Here is a 20786-nt window from a genome sequence, read left to right on the forward strand (position 1 = left end):
CCAAAATTCCAAAAAATTGTGCCAAATACGGCTAAGATAATCTATGCATCGGTTAAGAAAATCCTTAGTTTTTCGAAAAAAATAAAGTTTTGTAAACAGGAAATTTATTAAAAATGACCACATAATTGATATTCATGAACACCTAAGTGCTGACTACTGGGCGTGTGATACCCTCACAAGGAAGCTCTTAAACCAAGAGTTTCAAATGGTGAAGTTGAAATCATCCCTTCGTAAATTTTACTGATGCCATCACCAGTTGGTTGACCGTTCTGGAATACCCGTTTCACGAATGTGACCTACCGAGTTTGACTATTTACCGGATTTGTAAAAACAAAAACAAAACACGACGGGTGCCACATGTTGAACAGGATCTGCTTACTCTTTCGGAGCACCTGAGATCACCCCTAGTTTTTGGTGGGGTTCATGTTACTTAGTCTTTAGTTTTCTATCTTGAATCTTCGGTACTGATATTTTTATGTTTGTCTTATTATGTTCATCCATGGGGTGGTCAGTTTATTTTCAATCTACGAGTTAGACTATCCCTGTGCCATCTTTCGTCCGTCTTTTTTTACATATAAAAATATTCGTTAAAATAGTACTTTGACATTGTCCCGATTATTTTATATTCACTGTAATTTATCCCTAAAATTCATCTTATTTGGCATAAACATTTCCATCAAACGTTCTAAATATTTTCCCCATGTAACGACGATGAACGAAAGAACATCGATAAACCTTTCTTTACTTTGGTATCGATCATTGCTGTTCTGCAGTGCGTGAAGTGAATCAAATGTGTACAACATACTCTTTCTTTTATCTCATGGATAGCCCCACCAGTTAGAATACAACCCATGGTTTATCCCTTTTCTTTGACCCTTTCTATCGGGATGTATGAGCAGACGATTATATCGTTTATTTGCAACATTTGTTTTACTTCTATAGGTATTTTCAAAAACATTTTTGTTCGTAACAGTTTTATTTTTTTGCAAAGAGGAAAATAAAAAAAAGTTGGTATATATATTTTGTTATTCAGTAGAAAACAATTGGTTAATTTAAAAAAAACAATATATATAGACAAAACACGTAATTTTACATGCACATTTTATGATGCAAAATGAAAGGTAAGTTGTATTTGAAATAAATCCTAATGAACCGTGATGCAAAGAAAAATCACAAATCAAAAGGACATGTTTAAAGATTATAAATGGGATAGCTACTTCACTATGATCAAAACCATAATGTATCATCGTAATACTAGGTGTAATTAGCGCACTATATTCCGTGTTGTAATTCATAAAGACCTTTGGAAGATAAAAACAAGGAGGAGCTCAGTTATTTTGGCAAACAATTTAGGAAATTTGGTCCTCGGTGCGCTTCCACTTCGTACTATTTGGGCTTTTTTATTTTTAACTTTTTTTGGATTCGAACGTCACTGATGGGTATTTTGAAGACGAAACGCGCGTCTGTCGTGATTACAAAATTTTAACCTGGTAACGATGAAGAGTTTATAATGTATATTCAAATTCCTGCGATGTCTCCACCAACGCCATACTATCTCGTTGAAGGACATCGAACACTAAATAGGCTTTGCCACAGACTTACGTACAATTTGGCATACAACTTTGGCCTATAACTAAAAATCAAAAAGATAATGCATTGATCTCTCTTTTTTCGGAATTATATTAAGCAAATGCTTCTTTAAAATGAACATGATGAATGCACATTTGCTTCGATAGCACATGCATTCAGCGAAAAAAAATATCTAAAATTTATCAAATATCCTATTATTCTTATATAGCAATAGACGTATCAAACGTCAAGAATACGTATAATGAATATCAAGCTGAATTTTTTAAATCGATTATTTAATCTTAAACAAAGAAAATGAAACATAGAAACAAAAAAGCCAAAAAACAAAAACAGACTACAATAATCCATCTGTTCACAAACGTCTGTTTAAAAAATATCTTTGTTATGCATTGTTCGTTTATTTTGGAATTTGCATTTCTTATTTTCTTCGAATATGAAATATTTTATCGACTATTTCTTGATATTTCCGCACTGCCAATAATGAGTTATAATCCTCAAGTTGCTCGGATTGCTTGGTAAGTTGACTATACGTATGACTGTCCTGTTCTTCTTTAATTACTATTTGGTACGGATTTTCGTACCCTTCGTCGATATCAAAGGCAACTTGTGTTGCACCACTTGATCCACTGCTTAATTCGTCACTGCTTACTAAAATTGTTGAGAGTCTGTTACTGTTTGACGAATGCTGACGTCTTTGAATGTGAACAATATCATGAGTAGCTATCACAGGCGAAACATTACTTGTTACTCCTAATACATTGTTTATGTGCAATGCATTAAGCTGATATTCTTGAACGGATAATCGTGAAGATGTATTAAAAGTACGGTCCGTAGTAAGCTGATTGTTCACATTTACTGTGTCTGATTCAGGTTGGAGACTACGAATCCCCCTGAATTGCTGAACCCGTTCTGACTGTTCAGTTTCTAACGGACTTATGTTAACAGCTTGATAAGAAATGGTTCCTATTTCATCGTACATCTCTTCGAGCAAGGATTCTGATATATTACTCCGCCTGGTTTGTTCATTCCTCTGTCGGACACAAACATAGATGTGACTTACGACTATATAGACAAACAAACAGGTAGCTATGGTGCTTATTGTTATAGATCGAGTTGATTGGTTAACGTTGTGTTTGGTGTTTACGTCGTTCCTTTTCTGAGATTCTAAAAACAAGTATAACAATATTTCATACAATAATTATTTAACGACTTATTTTGCTAAATAGGTTTTATAGCTTATCAATTATAACTAATATAACAATTATAAGTATTAGAATTTTAAATATAGATTTGCGAGATACAACAACTTTGGTGAATTTTCTAAAGGAAAACTGATGACAAAATGTAAGATCTTAACTTTGACATTGATAATTACATAGCCTAGAGGTATAGGGGAGGATGGGGATCTCACAAAACATGTTAAACCGTGCCGGATTTTTGCGCCTGTCACAAGTTAGGAGCCCTCGGACTTTGTAAGTCTTGTATCTTTCTTAATTTTTATTCTATATGTTTTGGAGTTCATTGTGACGTCCATTTTCACTGAACTAGTACACAATTTTAGTTAGGGACCAGTCGAGTTCCACCTCCGTGTGCGGGATTTTCCATTGAACACCAATAGGTGGCCTTCGGAAGTTGTCTGCTCTTTGAAGGGTTGTTGTCTTTTTGACATATTTCTCGTTTCCATTCTCAAATTTATTTATGTTCAACTAATAGAAGATATTGATATCAAATATTAATAAATACTCTTCTAGATGAGGAGGTGCTTTGAACATTGCTATTGGGTATTTGTATCGTTATTTTGAGAAACGCATTTTGCAATAAATAGCAGAAACTAAATGTTAAATACGTTTTAACGCGGTATATATAGAAACCATAACATATATTTTCCATCATTGGCTTTGTTCATTGTTAAGTGCTTTACATTGATAGCTAGCTGCTTTAATCCGTTAAATTAATAACAATCTGTTGAATCATTGTGTTTAAACCAGATTGCACCTCTTTAATGTATTTTCCATAGAATGTTATTAAAAGATCTGCCATTTAATAAAATATAAGCATGTTTACTTTTTTAATTGTTACTTAGATGGAGAGTTGTCTCATTGACACTCACACCACATCTTCCTATATCTATGTTACTTGTTAAGCTTATATTACCAACTGCTATGATTTCGAATATGTAAGAAGCTACTCCCAATTTATTCTTTGCCCATATCTTATACATGCTGATGTCATTACTGTTTAAAATGTTTGTTTCAATTGTAATTTTATATCCACTGATATTTCCTTTGTTTTCAAAAGCCGTATACGACAAAGTTGTGTTTGAAATTCTAAACTCATGATTTATTTCACTTTGGTTCCGATCAGTTCCGACGCTTTTAATCCATATGTCATCTAACAAAGGGTCACTGTATAGGAGAAATGTCAGTAATAAAGGTTTGCCAGGCTCATCATGCTTGACATTCCTATGTCCAGGTACAAATATTGGCGCACCTGCAAATGATACAGGCTTTAAGTTATGTTTTAGAATACATACACGGAAGGATTAAACGATAACAGTATAGGTGATGCATTTATTATTTAATGAAAAGAGTAAAAATCCTTATAAAAGTAAAAGCTTTTCAGAGAGACATTTTACATCTTACTTGCCACATTATTTAGAATTTTTATTCTATTATTTGTCACAATTAGGAATTAAAGGAAAATTGATATCACCGTACCCATTATTTCATGTTCACCAAATAATGTTAAACAAACAAAACGTCTTGCTGTAAACCATGTAGTTGTCTCACCTTGATAATTGACACGTGTAAAACCTCTTTGAAACTTGCTACCATTCGTATCAGCTATACCATTGCTAACCGTGCAAACATAGATACCGCTAATCTGATAACGTTGTGGAAGTGTCTGAAGAATCAATGTCCCATTTCCTAAGCCGTTTAAGAAACGAATATGTTCCCCTATTTCTGACTGATGTTCCCATCTATAAAATATGTACGTGTCCGGGAAACCGTCAGGAAAACAGTCAATTCTATTTACTCCGAGTAACATTTTTACACCAGGTGGATCTACAATGCAATGACATTCATGAGAAGAGATATATACTTAATAAGTGAGGACAATATTGATCTGATTATGCTTATGTCTATGAATAAGATGTCAATCAAGAAGTTCTAAAGTGTAGCGTCATTTGGAAAGATAACCGAATGTTCAGAAACAACCATACCCCCACCACTAGTTTCATTATAATTCGTTGTTATAAATAAGTTGTGTATCTGAACACTCAAAATAAATAATATCAAATTAGATTTTCACTTACATTTATAATTCATCCCGGTAATCACACATTTGAAACTAAATCGTGAAGACTATATGTCGGTTTACAAGAATCCGAATTAATATGCACAGTTTTATAAAAATGTAAATGCTACCATTGCGTGTAACTTAGAAGTATGACATCCCTAAGGTAAGAAATGAAAAAATAAAAAATAAAAAAATTACCACATTTTGTTCAGCTTTTTAAGTTTAGTCTTATTCTCAAATCCGTTTGGTGTTACGTCGTTTAAAAAATCTAAATACAAGACTATTGATAAATGTATTTTGCCTTCGATTATTCTACTTACAGTTGACGAGTACATTAACCCTGACATATAACCAGTTTGGTTTACTCTTACATACAAACTCCCTGGAGTAATCTTGTCTATCCGGTTTGAAATAGAAAGTCACCAAGCTACTGTTATTTTCTGCTAATATGACTAAGTTTTCTTCTATTGACATCTTCTCTACTTCGTAGCCTGTTATACTAGCGCAGGATATACCAACTGTGTTTCCTTCTTGTACATATATGATATTGTCATCGTTCTGGTCGAGAAATTGTATTGCTAAAATGTCAAGAATGAACAATATTACTGTTAATGTTATTATTCTGTTTTATCCTTGCACTTCCAATGATCGTATCCCAAATATGTGTATTGACTCAATAATATGTTTCTTTTGCAATACATTATTGTTAGCTAGAAAGATATACCACGCACATTCTGATAAAAAAAACACTATATTTAGAGGATAGAAAGCGAACCTGATTGTTAATAAATCGAAAACAATAATAGCTTCGACTACATTTAGTTTGCTGTTTTATCATTAAGATGAGCAATTTATGGTAAATTCAAATTAAATGCCATATAAACCCTCAACCAATGTAATATGCGGAAGAAGAAATAACTGATTCTCATTTTTATGGACAGACTCATAGATGTTGTTGTCCATTCGTGTTTGAGCTTTTGATTTTGCCATTTGATTAGGACTTTTTGTTTTAAATTTTTCTCGGAGTTCAGTATTGTTGTAATTTAACTTTTTAAATACACTTATATATGTATGTTTGCGTATGATTCAACTGAGAATAATGACATTATAAATGTCTAAAACTTTGAATTTCAATTTCCAAAATGTGTACAGAAATATTAAATATTTCAGACCAAACATTTAAGGCACTCTACTTTTGATATTCAGATCAGTTAATCACATGGAAATTCGCCGTTTTAGAATCTAATGCATTAATGATAAACAATAAAAATAAAAATAAAACAATGACGTAACGTTATTTTCATTTTGGTGTATGAACAATGAGATTTCCCATAGTCCTTTAGATTATGAAAAGGCGAATTATACGTCTTCATTTTGTTATGTGTAAGTAGTGCTCAATTGTTGTAAAAAAAAGGTCAAATACGTCATTTAGACAATGTTTTACGCCCAGGTACGGGACATTATGGAGATACAAAAAAAAAGATCTTTAAAGGAAAGTTTCGTGTATCTTGAGATGCCATCGAATGTAACCTACCTATCACTGGGTTTGTGCTTACATGAGAACATCGAAGTCGCCACCTGTGGAACAGCATCTGATAACAGATATGAGGCACCCGATATCACCCCCAGGTTTTTTTGTAGGGTTTGAGTAGCTCAGTCTTTAGTAACTGTCTATGTTGTAGTTTGTAACTGTTGTTTTGAGTTTTTTGAGGGATGTTTTGTTTGTTGTTGATTTTTTTCATTCTATTGTGAGCTATTTTTTTTACTTCGGATTTATAAGATATTTTTGGTAATTTTTCTCCTCTTTCAAAATACGTCACAGATTGAACTACTGTTTGTATACGTTTCCTTATTGTGCTTAATAACTATAATACTGCAGTTGTCGTTATTAATAAACGTACTTACGGGCAACTCTGAACTCGATAGGGACATTTACAGAGCATGTATAATTGCCGAGATCATTTGATGAAGCATTTATTATCCTCAGTTGAAATTGATAATAATTGTCAACGGAAGGAAGTTCATGTTCCTTTGACCAGAGAGATACATTAAATGTAAACATCAGATCTATGGTTGACCCGTCCATTCTATAAACATCGTCATCTGTCTTGAGTAGTGTGTCTGTAAATGAATATCAATGATTAAGGTGATACCTAACACTACAGGGAGATAACTCTGTATAAGCGAAACGTTTTAATAACGTTCTGTTGTTAAGGGAATATCAAGCTTCTATGTGATAAAAATTAGTGTGTGTCAAACTGCTATATAACCAGTGTATTTTTTCTGACAAAATGGTTGGTTTAAAATTTTTGAAATTTTTATATATTTGTCAAAGGGTCAAAGTGAATACTTTGCCAAAATTTTATGAAAATTAAGCGAGCCAAATTAATTCTAGTGAAAGTGTTGGGTACTACCTTAATACAAACATACTTTGGAGTTCGCAGAGGATAATTTACGTACTAGCATTTATCATTGTTAATTGATCTATGTTGAAAACAACGAGTTAACATTTAGTACTTATTTGACAACACGCGAAATGCCTTTAATGAACCTGAACAGTTTGCTGACTGAGCTTTATTCGTTTGGTCATATTTAATAGATGTCAGAAGATGTGGTATGAGTGCCAATGAGACAACTCTGGATCCAAGTAACAATTTGCAAAAGTAAATTAACTCGTCATAGATACCAGGATTAAATTTTGTATTAACGCCAGACGCACGTTTTGTCTTCGAAGGGGCTTGTCAGTGACTCTCGAATTATAGGTCAAAGTTTATGTATAAGTTTACAATAATACCTTATCAACCATAACAGCGTCTTACCATTATCAATCAGTTTTCTCGTTTGATGATCTGTTAACGTTAGGTAAAAACTTCCTAGTTGTTGTGGTGCCTGAATATTCATAGTTGTTACCTCACTTGTAATGAATTGATGTTTCCCAAGTGAAACTTCTACTTCACTCTCTGTATGTGTATCTGTGGCATTGAGTTTACATTCGATAGATTGCTCTGAGTCACTAATATTAATTTGTAAGTATGATCCAGGTGTGGTATACACTAGTCTTCTCCAACCTTTAATCCCGGGAAGGCACTGTCCACCTGTAATTACCAATTACAAACACAAGAAAAAAACTGATTAACCGTCTTGTATGTAAATGGAATTTTGAATATAGAGTAGACTATCAATTTTGGATCTAATTTATGAATTTATAACACAATACCATGGACCACAAATACTGGTAGGGATAAATACAAACCAATCACTCATTCAAACAATCGTTGAACGGGTCTCGCATTTCTCTGCAATCTGTAGATACCTGTATCTTGGCCACGTTCAAGGTCATCTTTTTATCTGCTCTAAAAATAATGGCGTCTTTACACTATTTGGCGATTGGGTACGTACTTATTTTTGTTTAGTCTTAGATGCATGATACTCTTTTAGTCGACATTGGCGTTTAACTAGTTGTCATATAAGTACGTCTTTTTTTGTGGGGATGCCTAAGTACTCTGTCACGTCCACTCTCTGTATAAGTGTTAGATGTATTTCTGTGTTGTACCATTTGAATGAGTAAAGCTTTTTTCAACTGATTGTTTTGTATTGTTGTAAAATAACATCACGGTCACATGTCTTGGGAGGGTTAATACCTTCACACTAGTTTAATCCCACCTCATTCTGATTGTATCAGAAATATGTAATTCAGTTGTTGTCGTTTGTTGCTGTATATATTATATTTGTCTTTTGTTCATTATTTTTTACATCAATCCGGTTGTTTGATTTGTCTTAGGCCGTGTTCACACCAAACGCCGTGTAGAGTAAACATGTTTACAATTCGTTTAGTGTAATGTACACTGGTTTCACATTACATCTGTTCACATCTATACACCTTGTTTAGCTACCTGTACATAAGATTTGTTCCCACTTGTAAACAATATGTCATTTAAATGTTCATTACGTAGAACTGAATTCAAAATTTTTGGACAATTTTTCTAGCGGTAAGGGATCAACCATTTGTCTTCAAAAGGGGGTGGGGATGGAAATAATCCGATCCCAAATTTGATAAAAAAAAAAAAAATGGTCATACAGATGATAAAAAAAATATTCTGAATCAAGAGTTTCCCCACATTATAGTGTTTAATATTGAAAAAAAAGTATTTGATCACCAGCATAAAAAAAAAGGAATAAAAACGTAATCGCGAAAATAAATCTGACCCAGATAAAAAAAATAACCTTCCCCTTTTTAAGTTAAGTGGTTGGTACTTTATGAAAGCCATTTTTATAATTTGCAGTAGTTAGTTTGAATATACTAGAGATGTCTCGATTACGCATTAGAAAACGTTAGCTGCAGCAGCGTGCTTACAGCCGAGAAAATGGATTGAGATATTAGGGATCACTACATTTTTATCTTTTCTGTTCGTTTCAAAAGGCATTTCTTCTCCAAGGAGTATTTGGCAAAGGAAAATGGTAACGTTTTTTTTTTTTTTTATCTATTTTAAGTGTTATTTAACGGATCTGAGATACTAGACAAACATATCATTCACCTCACACTTTTTTTAGTCATTCATTTATGCGTGAATTGTTGTTTGAGTAAAGACCAGTGGCGAATATTTCTGTGTACGTCAAGTCGATTCGGGAAGACCTTTTCAAATGAATTAGGCAGCAACTATTAACTTCAAATTTTGTGGAGGGGGAGGAGGAGCGGAGGTAGGGGGCGTGGGCGATTGATTTTTTTCAGGACAAATTTTGGTGACTACTCGAAATCAATTTTAGCATTATATATAGTGGCAGCTGAGGGTGAAACAAACAAAAAAAAATTCAGGGCCAAAAACTGGAAACATGTTTTGTTTCCAAAACCAAATCCATAGCTAAACTCCACACCCCCTTGCTTTTATGTTTTATACTCAACTATAATAGCCCCCCCTATCAAAAATATCAATTTTACTCAAAAATAGTTTCCTCCTTAAATGTATACACGGTAAAACTAATGTCCGAAATGCCTAGTTTTGTGTACACTTAACCTACACAAGGCCTACATTGACTATCGACTGTGTGTAGATAAACCATGATTTAAACTACATTTAAACATTGAGTTTTATCAATGGGAACGCAATTGTGTTAAGTTTACGTGTGAGTTACACTAACACAACACCGAATTTAGGTCAATGTGAACACGGCCTTACATTTGTCATTTTAGGGGCTGTTATACGTGACTATGTGTTAAACTTAGTGTTGAAAGTTATATGGTGACCTTTAGTTGTCAATATCTGTGACAATTGACCTCTTTCGCAATCATACCACATCTTTTGATTTTTATGATATATTGAATGGATTTAGTAGGTTCGCACTTTGGGAGAAATCAAAAGAATTATGGAAAACAGTCAATGGTCTGAATATGATATTCGTAATTTAATTTAAACTTACCATTCAGGAAAATGAATAAAATAAGAAATATTTCTGTTGTACCCTGAAAAAAAAAGTTTTACAAAGAATTGTAACGAAAATTTATTCTACAGAATATACATCATTATTTTAAAAACTTTTCTCAGATAAATCCTTTTGGTTGCTTTGGTTATTCATTATTGTCTTTTTTTATTATAACATTCAGTTATTTGATGCATTTGTGATTTTATAATTAATCAGATATAAAATGAAAGAAATAAACATTCAATCATTGTCGTACTAACATGCGTGAGACCGATTTCAAAATAAGTTTTTTCGACTTATTTTTATAAGTAGATTATCAGCTAAACAACTACGGAGCTTGAATATCTCAATAAGTGGAAGATCAATATAAAAAGTGTTTGTTCGAAAATGTATGGATAAAAGAGACATATTTTGAATTACATTCTTCTCGTTCAAAAACTAGAAAGGAGACCATTTGATATTCTGGGGAGGGGGGCAGGAGGAATTGTTTTGTTATAAACAATACATGTATAGTCAAGTCATTAAGTAATTAATCACAATGCTCTGCAGAAATGAATCTTTTATTTTCCCAACTGCATACACATGTTCCGGACCATATGAGTATTTGGACCATACGCGTATGGTCATGACCATATGGGTATATACTCATATGGTCCGACCATACGCGTATGGTCGGACCATACGCGTATGGTCGGGGTAATTAACACTCTGTTACAGTTTACTTTTCATACTTCTAAACTCTTCATATGGTATGACCGTTCATTCAAAATACGCTATCATATAGGTAATTTTATCATTATATTATAATAAAAAGATAAGCTAAATAATAATAATAAGTTTCATATAGTTACTTAATTTTACTTAATTGTCAAATTTAAAGTCAACACATTTTATACCGATGGTCATTACCGATTTGTTATTACGAGTAATGGCAATATGTCGACTAAAAAATTAAATTCCAAAAATTTCTTAATGAACTGTTACATAAGAAGTCACTGGAAAGTAGCATACTATTAATTTATATAAGTTGTGTTGTGAAGATGGTGTATTGCAGTCATTTTACGATATTTGAGATCTAGAGCTTCTTAAAAACACCGTAGACATCAGAATTGCCAAAGACCTCGGTATCACTGAACGCAGCTGCAAAAAAGGCTTGTTTTTCACTCGCAAACAAAATGTGTAAATGAAAAAGATCGTGCACAAATTTCTTGCAAATGCAAAAAAGCTATGATACCGTGTGGAAGTGAATGTCATCCAAACCTAAATGCAGGAATGTAACTAGCGATGAAAACTAACTATGGCATCAATATTAAATTTTTACGTAGTTTTTTTTATTATAAAATTAAAAAAAATTGTCATGTTTTAAACCATCACTGTTTTTTTAGATACAGTTTTTGTATTATTGAAACGTTTATAATGTAATTTGAAAAAAATATATATACCTATATGGTCCAAATACTCATATGGTCCGGCCCGTTAATAACCAAACGAGTATTATACTCATATGGTCCGACCATACGCGTACGGTCGGACCATACGCGTATGGTCGGACCATATGAGTATACGCATATGGTCAAGACCATACGCGTATGGTCCAAATACTCATATGGTCCGGAACATACATACATAGTATTAAAGTGTGTTTGTAAGGCAGCAACCATTTGATTTTCTGGGGGGCTATGGTTTTTTTGGGGAAAAAAGTTGGTTTCCAGTTTTTGGAGAAAAAAATAATTTGTTTTTGATTCTGAGAAAAAAAATTTGTTTGTTTCACCCTCAGCTGCCACTATATGTAATGCCAAAATCAAAAGAAAAAAATTGTTGAGAGTTATTTTTTTTAAGGGTTTTGGAGCCCCTGAAGGCCAAGAAGCTATAGAACAAATCATTCTTTCTGGGTGTTCCGAAGACCCTTTTTAATTTAAAATGCTTGTTTTGTTTTAATAATTTTTTGACAATATTTTAATTTCAACTTAAGTTTCTAGGGACATCATCAAAAAAACAATGTGCATGATAAAGCAAAAATGGAATTAACATATTTTTTAAAGTCTGTGGCTGCGTTTTTTTAAACTCATGATCAAGTTTATAGCACAATTACTAGATTACAAAAGGAATGCAACACTAACAGAATACAGAAGGGCAATCAATGAACAAAAGACAAAAAAATATGAAACATTGATCCCGAAAAATCAGGGCTACTTCTGAAAGAAAACAGAACTTGCTTCTTGCAAGGCACTGACCGTGAACACAATTTGATGGAGACAAGCGTTTGGTTTCGAAATTTCCTACATGAGCTGTTTGCCTCAATGTTTTTACTGCCCTCTAAAAATAAAATCGATTAGACCTGCTGAGTTATTTATTTTAAATACATTGCAAGTCAGGTAATTTGTGTTCAAACTTCCACAGAAAAAAACCTTTATTTTTGGGATTATCAAGGATGAGTTATTTATTTTTAAAATCCCGCCCCCCGCCCCCCCCCCCCCCCCCCCACGAATATCAAATGGTTGTCCCCTAAGCAAGTAGTTCAACAATATAAAATTATAAAGAAATAGAATAACATAAAATAAAATAGAATAAAAGACGGATCATAATAATAAAGTCATTACTCACCATTTTCATTCAGAAATCAATTAGAAATACAGTTTTCCATTTTAGGTTTTCATTTGGTGCTGAAAGGTAATTATCAAAAAACAAACTAGATATTTATATCAATGAAAAGAGTTGTCTTAATGTGTGAATAACAATGCAAAAAAAATTGCATTTGTGTTTAACTCATCAGATGATGAAAACAATAAAATTATAACTATATAAACAATAAAACTTTAGACATGTTTACATTTTTTGGTATCTATTTTATAAAAATCGCTATTACAGTTACTTGGTAATATTGTTTTGAAAAATATCGATTTTGGTTGAAATGATAGGACAAATTTTGAGTGAGAACTCACTTTTGTCCCATGACTGTATTTGTACTGCCAAAGTGAGTACTTTATAGCGAAATTTATAACGATTAGAGAACAATTGGCAAATAAATCAAAGAAGGAAGAAATAGAGAAGCCTTTTAAAAAGTAAAACTATACGTATTAAAGTCTTCTTTTAAAAATTATATATCATAAGGGTTGTAAAATCTTTTGACCGTGCGCATATGTTTAGAATGAGGAGGTTCAACGCTTTATAAACAATGTACTTCGGTCAATACTTTTACATTCAAACAAATTTACAAAACGAAGCATTCAATTCTTAACAACTGACATAAAAAAAAAGTTTAATTGTTCTTCTGCAAGTTTATGTTTTACAGTTAGTTGATAGTTGCCATGGTTGCTAGGTATAATTACAAACCCGCATACAATATTTGTTAAATTCATATATGGTCCAAGGACACAGTTATCGTCCTTTGGTTTTCGTTGTCAATATAGTCCCTAGTGTAAACAGTGTATAACTTGCATGTTTTATTTAATACACTTTCCCAATTTATTTCTTTATATTAAATGCATGAAATATTAAGTAGGGGGATGTAATTACATGTCAAAAAAATTTGGGTGCTGAAACTTTATGTCAAGTAGTGAATTGGTCCAGTTCTAAAAGGTCAAATTTTATCACGTCTGAAGCTGTCAAACTGAATATTACACCCCCTTAACACAGAATTGTCAATATTTTGAGTTAGAGCTGGGAGAAGTTTCTATAATTTTGATATTATTTGTCTCACTGGTGTAAAAATATTTTTGAGAAAGAGCAGGTGCGATTTTTTTAATTTGAATTTATTGTCTAAAAGAAATGCACTACGAAATAACTGTGTTCTCGGGCCATATCACCATTTTAAATCTTCAACGTCGCATAGTTAACAAAACTTACCTATATGTAATAGCGAGGTGTCTATCCATACACTACTTCGTCTGTCCATTAATGGAACCTGTACGATAACTCCTGCGTACACATCAATGTAGAATTATTGGTTCATCATATTTTACAATAAAGGAATTATCAAAACGTTTGATATCATGAAGCGCTTGATACCGAAATTATTTCATTGGTTAATTAAATTGCTATTGAATTTATCAAGTATATCGCGTGCAAACAAAGCTGTTGTTTTCTATACGGAAATAAAATATGATATTTGGTGATCTTCGCTTATTTTGACAACAGAGATATAATATATTTCTCCGTTTACACCCAATCCTGTCGTTTTGTCCTAGTGAATAGAACAAAGAAGATGTTTTATGAGTGCCAATGAGACCACTCTCTATCCAAGTCACAAATTGTAAAAGTAAATCCAGTATAGGTCAAAGCACGGTCTTCAAGACGGGGCCTTGGCTTACACCGACCAGCAAGCCAAAAAGGCCCCCTAAAATGACTAGTGTGAAACCATTCAGACGTTCTAAGCTATATACAAATAGTGTGAAACCATTCAGACGGGAACACTAACGTTCTAATCTATATAAAAAACGAGAAACAAGACACACTTATGAACCACATCAACGAATCACAACTACTAAACATCATATTTCTGACTTAGGACAAATGCAGCGTTTTAAACATGTTAATAGGTACAGTACCAACCTTCACCCTTATCTAAAACAGTGGTGTAACATCACAACATAGAAAGACACACAGTGTTCGAATTCGACTTACCACTCTTATTTTGGTTGCCTGAGCAACGATTACACAACAGTCACCCTAAAGGAGCAGAAATAGATTCTACAGCACGTGAGATGATTAAATTGTCGTTTGCCTTTTTAAAGTCTTATAGGAAAAGAAAAAAAATGGTGTTATGAAGCAAAATATGTTACATTTGTACTATTAATTGTGGGGAAAAAACAATGAGTCCGAACATCTCATAAAAATGTATGAACTTGACCTACATGTAAGTTCATCCTTCAGAACACGTACGTGGTACACATCATTGATATAAGTGGTAAACGTTTTATTGATCAAAAACGTTATCGACCTTTCAAGTTCATAATCATATATTTATTTAATTGTTCCATTGATATACGGACATACTTGTTTTTTTTTTTCAAGAATACTTATTTTTTTCAATGATAGATATTAATTTTGATAAGTGCCGGACATTATTGTTTAAATCAAATCACTTAAAATTCAATTTCATTTGATATATCCGCACAACACAGATAAATTTAATATACTTATCCCCTACTTAAGCTACTTTAATTGCGGAACTACTTTAATTGCGGAACTACTTTTCATAAGTGATAATGGAAAGGTTTTAAAGCTGTTCAACCATCAATTAATTCAAAATATAGAAAGATTTACAAAGGCTGATTGAGGAGGGTAGGGGGAGCCCTCCTTTTTGGAAAGATTTTGTTGATTAGATAGGGAATCACTGAAGCATGACCGAAGAGTGCCCCCTCTCAATAATATTTCTGTATTCGCAACTGAGTTTTACATGTTATAAATTGATATCTATACCCACACTGGTTGCAGTATAAGACTATAAAATATGAGATTTCAAATAAATATCAGATTTATACAAAAAAAATATCAACTTAGATTTTAAATATTAAGGTAGTTTCGAGATTGTCCATTTCTCCAGTCCGGTATAGATTTTTGTTTGTATACACGGATTTGACCAACTGTGACGAAGTAAGAAAATAAATAAATATAACTTTATATTTAGAGTAGGCATGGTTTATAAAACAATGTCACAACATTAGAAAAATCGAACTGTTCATCGATAAACAAGGTATAGTATGCATACAATATACAGAATGAGATACAGAATATAAACATACATGCAATATATTAAAATTAAGGTTCATCATAACCTTTTGGCTAAAATGGCCGTATTTACACTACAAATTTTACTCTGAGTACAGACTAACCTATACACCTGCAACAGTTTTAAGGGATGGCAGGAACTAGATATATACATTTTAAATGCATTTTATGTTTCAGAAAATTATAAACTTTTCTAGATTTTGCTATCCATTTTTTTTTGTTCCTGCAGAAGGTGCAAAAATTAACTAAGTAGTGAAAACGATTGAGAAGCTCCCCTCATATAATCAATGTTGTGAGTAGTATTGATTTAAATGGACAATAGATAGACAATAGACACCTGTACAAAATAGGTGATTTAACAGGTTTAAACTGTGTAGCTGAGTGGACCGTATCAAATGAAACTCGGGTGTTTGTTTATTTTGCTATCTTTTGCAGACTGGAAAAAAATGCACATCAAAATGCAGGTAAGTTTTTAATTTTCTGAAACGTAGACTTCATATAACTTTTATATATCTAGTTCCTGCCATGCCTTAAAACTTTCCTGGATGTACCAGTTTGTCTGTACTCATAGTAATTTTTGAGGTGTAAACAAGGCCATATTTTTCAATTCCTTATGATGAACCTTAAATACACATGAAATGGGGCATGAAAATATACTGAACAACTTAAAGAACACACAACTTCTTCTAAATTGCAGTAGACTAGTTTATATCATCCTACAACAATTACTGGTTTCTTTTAAGAAGTTTGCAAAGGTATACCACGGTTCAAACTTGTTCACACATTATAGAAGTTATCAAATTAGTCTTTTCCATTTTTATCAGGAAATTATATTAACGTTAGATATACTGCTACCAGGTTTTATACATAAACTTGAGAATGAATATGGGGAATAGGTGAAAGAGACAACAACCCGACCAAAGAGCAGACAACAATGTACAATATGTCAGCAAACACTGAGAGCATATGTTGCTGCTACAATGCATTGGTAAACAAAAATATCTGCGAGCTGCATATGTACACTGGTAATTATTCTTATCTCAGTTAATCTAAAGGGAATTTTATAAGTTGAATTTATGTTTTAGAATCATCTATCGTGCTAAGTTTAAAATTAGGTCTCAAAAAGACATCTTTGTAACACAATTGTCAAATGACAGATACAATAGAGAATTTATAGCAAAGCATCTTGTCATTGGAGTTAACTGATTCTGTACACACCTAAGATTGTTTATATAGATAAAAAAGATCATGAGTTTAGAAAAGTTTCTGCACGCTAGTGACCAAGCCGCCAGCTATCTTGCTAGCCAGGTTGGTCCAGATGGTGTTTTATTGGACCAAAATGTTAACGGTGACCTGTGTTCTCAATACAAACTGGCCACACTTCTGCTTATCAGTGGGCATAATGTAGAAGGTCAAAGGTTAATGGTGAGGATAAAGAGAGATTTTCTTCATTTTATATAATGTTTTAACATCACAGTAACATATCTTTCTGAATCAATTAACTAACTTAAAATTTATATATCAGATATTAATACTGCCAAAGATTGTGGAGAAACTTTACTTAATTTCATTAAAGCACATCCTAACATTGAAAAAGAATTATTACTACGCATGTCTGCTGAATCTTGTTGCTTGCTCACATCAGTTCCTGACAATATGGAGCCTTTTATAAGATAAAAAAGGATAGTCCCAATCAACTTTATTTCTTTCTTGGTTACCATGGTATTTTTATGACTAAGTTATATCAAGCAACACCGGATTCACGATTTCTTGACAGTGCTGTACAAATTTTAGACTTTGCTTTGACTTGTCACGAAAGCATATTCTCTTTTAGTTTCAGTCATAAAGTAGCGTATGCTGCAGCTCTTGTGGCAACGGTAACAAAAGAGGAGAAATATAAACAAATGGCTATCATAATTTGTGAATTTTTATTGTCAATACAAACAGAAAGCGGGCTGTTCGATAAAGACTTTGAACCAATTGACAAATACGACCAGTCTGCTGAAATAGCTATATGGTTACGGGAAACTGCCAGTGAGCTTGGTAAAGTAGAATAATTTGTTTGGACTTTGTTGTTTTTCATGTCTTTGCTTTATAAGTATGAACTTTTAATTATATTGAAAATATATTTAATTCTTATTGTATTTATGAATCTGTACTTGCCAAATTGGTTACGGTGGGTTCATTCATGTTCGTTGGATACCAATTTTCGTGGAATTCGTGGGTATAATTGAACCACGAATTTAAATAATCAACGAACTACCAATTTTCTAATGGCGTGAACGCAGACTTGGCCAAAACCACGAAATTAAATATCCACGAACATTCAAGCAGGAATTTCTCGTTACATTGAAGACCTGTTGGTGACCTTCTGCTGCTGTTTTTTCTATTGTCGGGTTGTTGTCTCTTTGATACATTAATTTCCATTCACAATTTTTCAGTTTTCCTCAATCCACGAAAATTGCTACCAACGAAAGTAAATAAATTCATAATAGCTCTGAAATGAAATTGGACAGGTTCAAGCAGGAGTTGAGGGGCCTTTCATGTGGTCAGTTTGACAGGACTTAAATGTTCAGATCGATACGAAGCACACACAATATTAACTGCTTGCTTATTTAATCTAAGATAAATCTCCATGTTGAATTTAATTGTATGTAATCTACTTTGAAGTTGACGGGCTGTTTTTTTGTTATATACTACTCCAACAATCGGCTAACTAATTTCCATAGCAGAAAGCCTCTCCTTATCTTTTTCAATCGTTAAAAGAAGTAAAAAAAATGGCGGAATAGACAGCGTCCACGTTAGAAGTGGGAGAACGAAAATTATAATTTCACCATGATACTTATAGTATATACAAAAAACTTAGAAAGAGGGACGAAAGATACCAAAGGGACAGTCAAACTCATAAATCTAAAACAAACTGACAACGCCATGGCTAAAAATGAAAAAAAGACAAACAGAAAAACAACAGCACACATGACACAACATAGAAAACCAAAGAATAAACAACACGAACCCCACCAAAAACTAGGGGTGATCTCAGGTGCTCCGGAAGGGTAAGCAGATCCTGCTCCACATGTGGCACCCGTCGTGTTGCTTATGTGATTACAAATCCGGCAAATAGTCTAATTCGGTAGGTCACATTCATGAAAGGGAAGGGAACCCGGGGATTGTAGTTGCGACGTAAAGAACATATCCGATATCATTTGTGAAACGTTCCATAACGGTCAACCAACTCGTGATGGCTTCCGTAAAATTTACGAAGGGATGATTTCAACTTCACCCTTTGGAACTCCTGGTTTAATAGCTTCCTTGTGAGCAGCAACCCTCTATCAAGAAAATCTTGATAGGAAATGCAAGCACGGGAATATCGTATCAATTGGGAGATATATACCCCGTATGCAGGTGCTGCTGGAATGTTTTTGTTTTTGCGACTGCGTTGTCATTTTTTGTTGGCTTAGGCAGCAACCATTTGATTTTCGGGGAGGGGGGGGGGGGGCTATTGATTTGTTTTTTTTGGCCTTCGGCGAAAAACAATCTTTTTTTTCGCGGCAAGTCGAAAAGATTTTTTTTCTTTCAATTTTTAGCATTACATATAGTGGCAGCTGAGGGTGAAACAAACAATTTTTTTTTCTCAGGGTCAAGAACAACAGGAAACAAAACTTTTTTTCTCCAAAAAAATCCATAGAAAACCATTCAAACAGGAAAACCACTGAACATCATGTTTCTGACATAAAGATAGGGGCAAACAAATGCAGCGGGTTTGAACTCTTTATTTACAAACAAAACACAAGATTGGCTGTAGAATATCATCAATATTGTATTTTTAATAAGTCTTTTAAGAACTAGTATTATAAAAATCAACCGATTTATTCAAACAACAAAAATCCTGAAATTGTCGAATAGCCTCCATGAAGAAAGTTTCCGTTTGCACCTTCTTTCCTCGCCCATACATGAACACCTTTATTTAACCTGGCCAGGAAGACATTTGACGCCGAGTTGTAGGTAAATTGACCATCATCTACGTATATGCTTCCAATCACGCCGTCTGTTGATTTTAAAGTTATACTGATATGATGTTCGCGAACCACCATAACGCTCAATGCAAAAACATAAACTCCAGCTACCGGAGTGATGAAAATTCCATCTCCCGAATTATACGCGTTTCCACTGTTAAGTGTTACGTCATCAAAGACAATTGGTTGGTTCGTACCGATGGAGGTTAGGTCGTTCTTTAGTCTGGCATGGAAAGCAACTTGAGTTTTTGCGAACAGGACGGTTAAAGCCTCTCTTAGAATCTGTCAATATGGATATACATGTACAAGTGTTAAGGTCATGCAGTATATGTGTTTAATGAGACATGTCTGGCGGAAAGGAACAGAAATTTACAAGAATAAATACGAATGTTTAAAGTTGTTTTAATCGTTCCTTTTGTTGTCTTATTTGATAAATTCTTTCCCTGAAATTTATCCCGCATCCCTGTGTTTTGCTTTTAATTGTGATTCAGTGATAACTATATTTGGTAGTATGTGTATATTTGCTCATTGAATTAACAATGTAACACTGTGTAGAATTTGTAAAGCATAGCGCACTGACTTACGATACGGCATTATATTATCATATTGTACACTAGTTTTCGCATTGGAATACATGTGTTTTTATGCTGCTCAAGTAAACGGTGATGGGTTCAACTTTAATTGTTTGGTGATAAACGATAATATAAATTAAATAAAAGAGCAAATTTCAAC

General features: G+C 33.2%; 1 protein-coding gene across 1 annotated transcript; it reads right to left on the reverse strand.

Annotated features, from left to right (window-relative positions):
* Positions 1 to 2008: 2008 nt before the first annotated feature.
* LOC134691597 (uncharacterized) lies at positions 2009 to 14203 on the reverse strand. The gene is made up of 7 exons (XM_063552164.1): positions 14155 to 14203; positions 7710 to 7985; positions 6796 to 7011; positions 5211 to 5468; positions 4380 to 4655; positions 3745 to 4080; positions 2009 to 2754 (listed from the first exon to the last, which is right to left on the reverse strand). Exons 1-7 carry the CDS (start codon positions 14201 to 14203, stop codon positions 2009 to 2011), a joined length of 2157 nt encoding a protein of 718 aa, XP_063408234.1.
* Between the last annotated feature and the right edge of the window lie 6583 nt (positions 14204 to 20786).

The sequence above is a fragment of the Mytilus trossulus genome, chromosome 11 (assembly GCF_036588685.1).
Source record: "Mytilus trossulus isolate FHL-02 chromosome 11, PNRI_Mtr1.1.1.hap1, whole genome shotgun sequence".
In the NCBI taxonomy this organism is placed as follows: domain Eukaryota; kingdom Metazoa; phylum Mollusca; class Bivalvia; order Mytilida; family Mytilidae; genus Mytilus; species Mytilus trossulus.

Excerpts from the sequence above, each read along its gene's own strand:
- LOC134691597 (XM_063552164.1), bottom strand. The coding sequence starts at position 14,203 with ATGGACAGACGAAGTAGTGTATGGATAGACACCTCGCTATTACATATA. Across the intron at positions 7,986-14,154 it reads CACCTCGCTATTACATATAG|GTGGACAGTGCCTTCCCGGG; the intron begins GTAAGTTTTGTT and ends TGGTAATTACAG. Across the intron at positions 7,012-7,709 it reads GAGAAAACTGATTGATAATG|ACACACTACTCAAGACAGAT; the intron begins GTAAGACGCTGT and ends ATTCATTTACAG.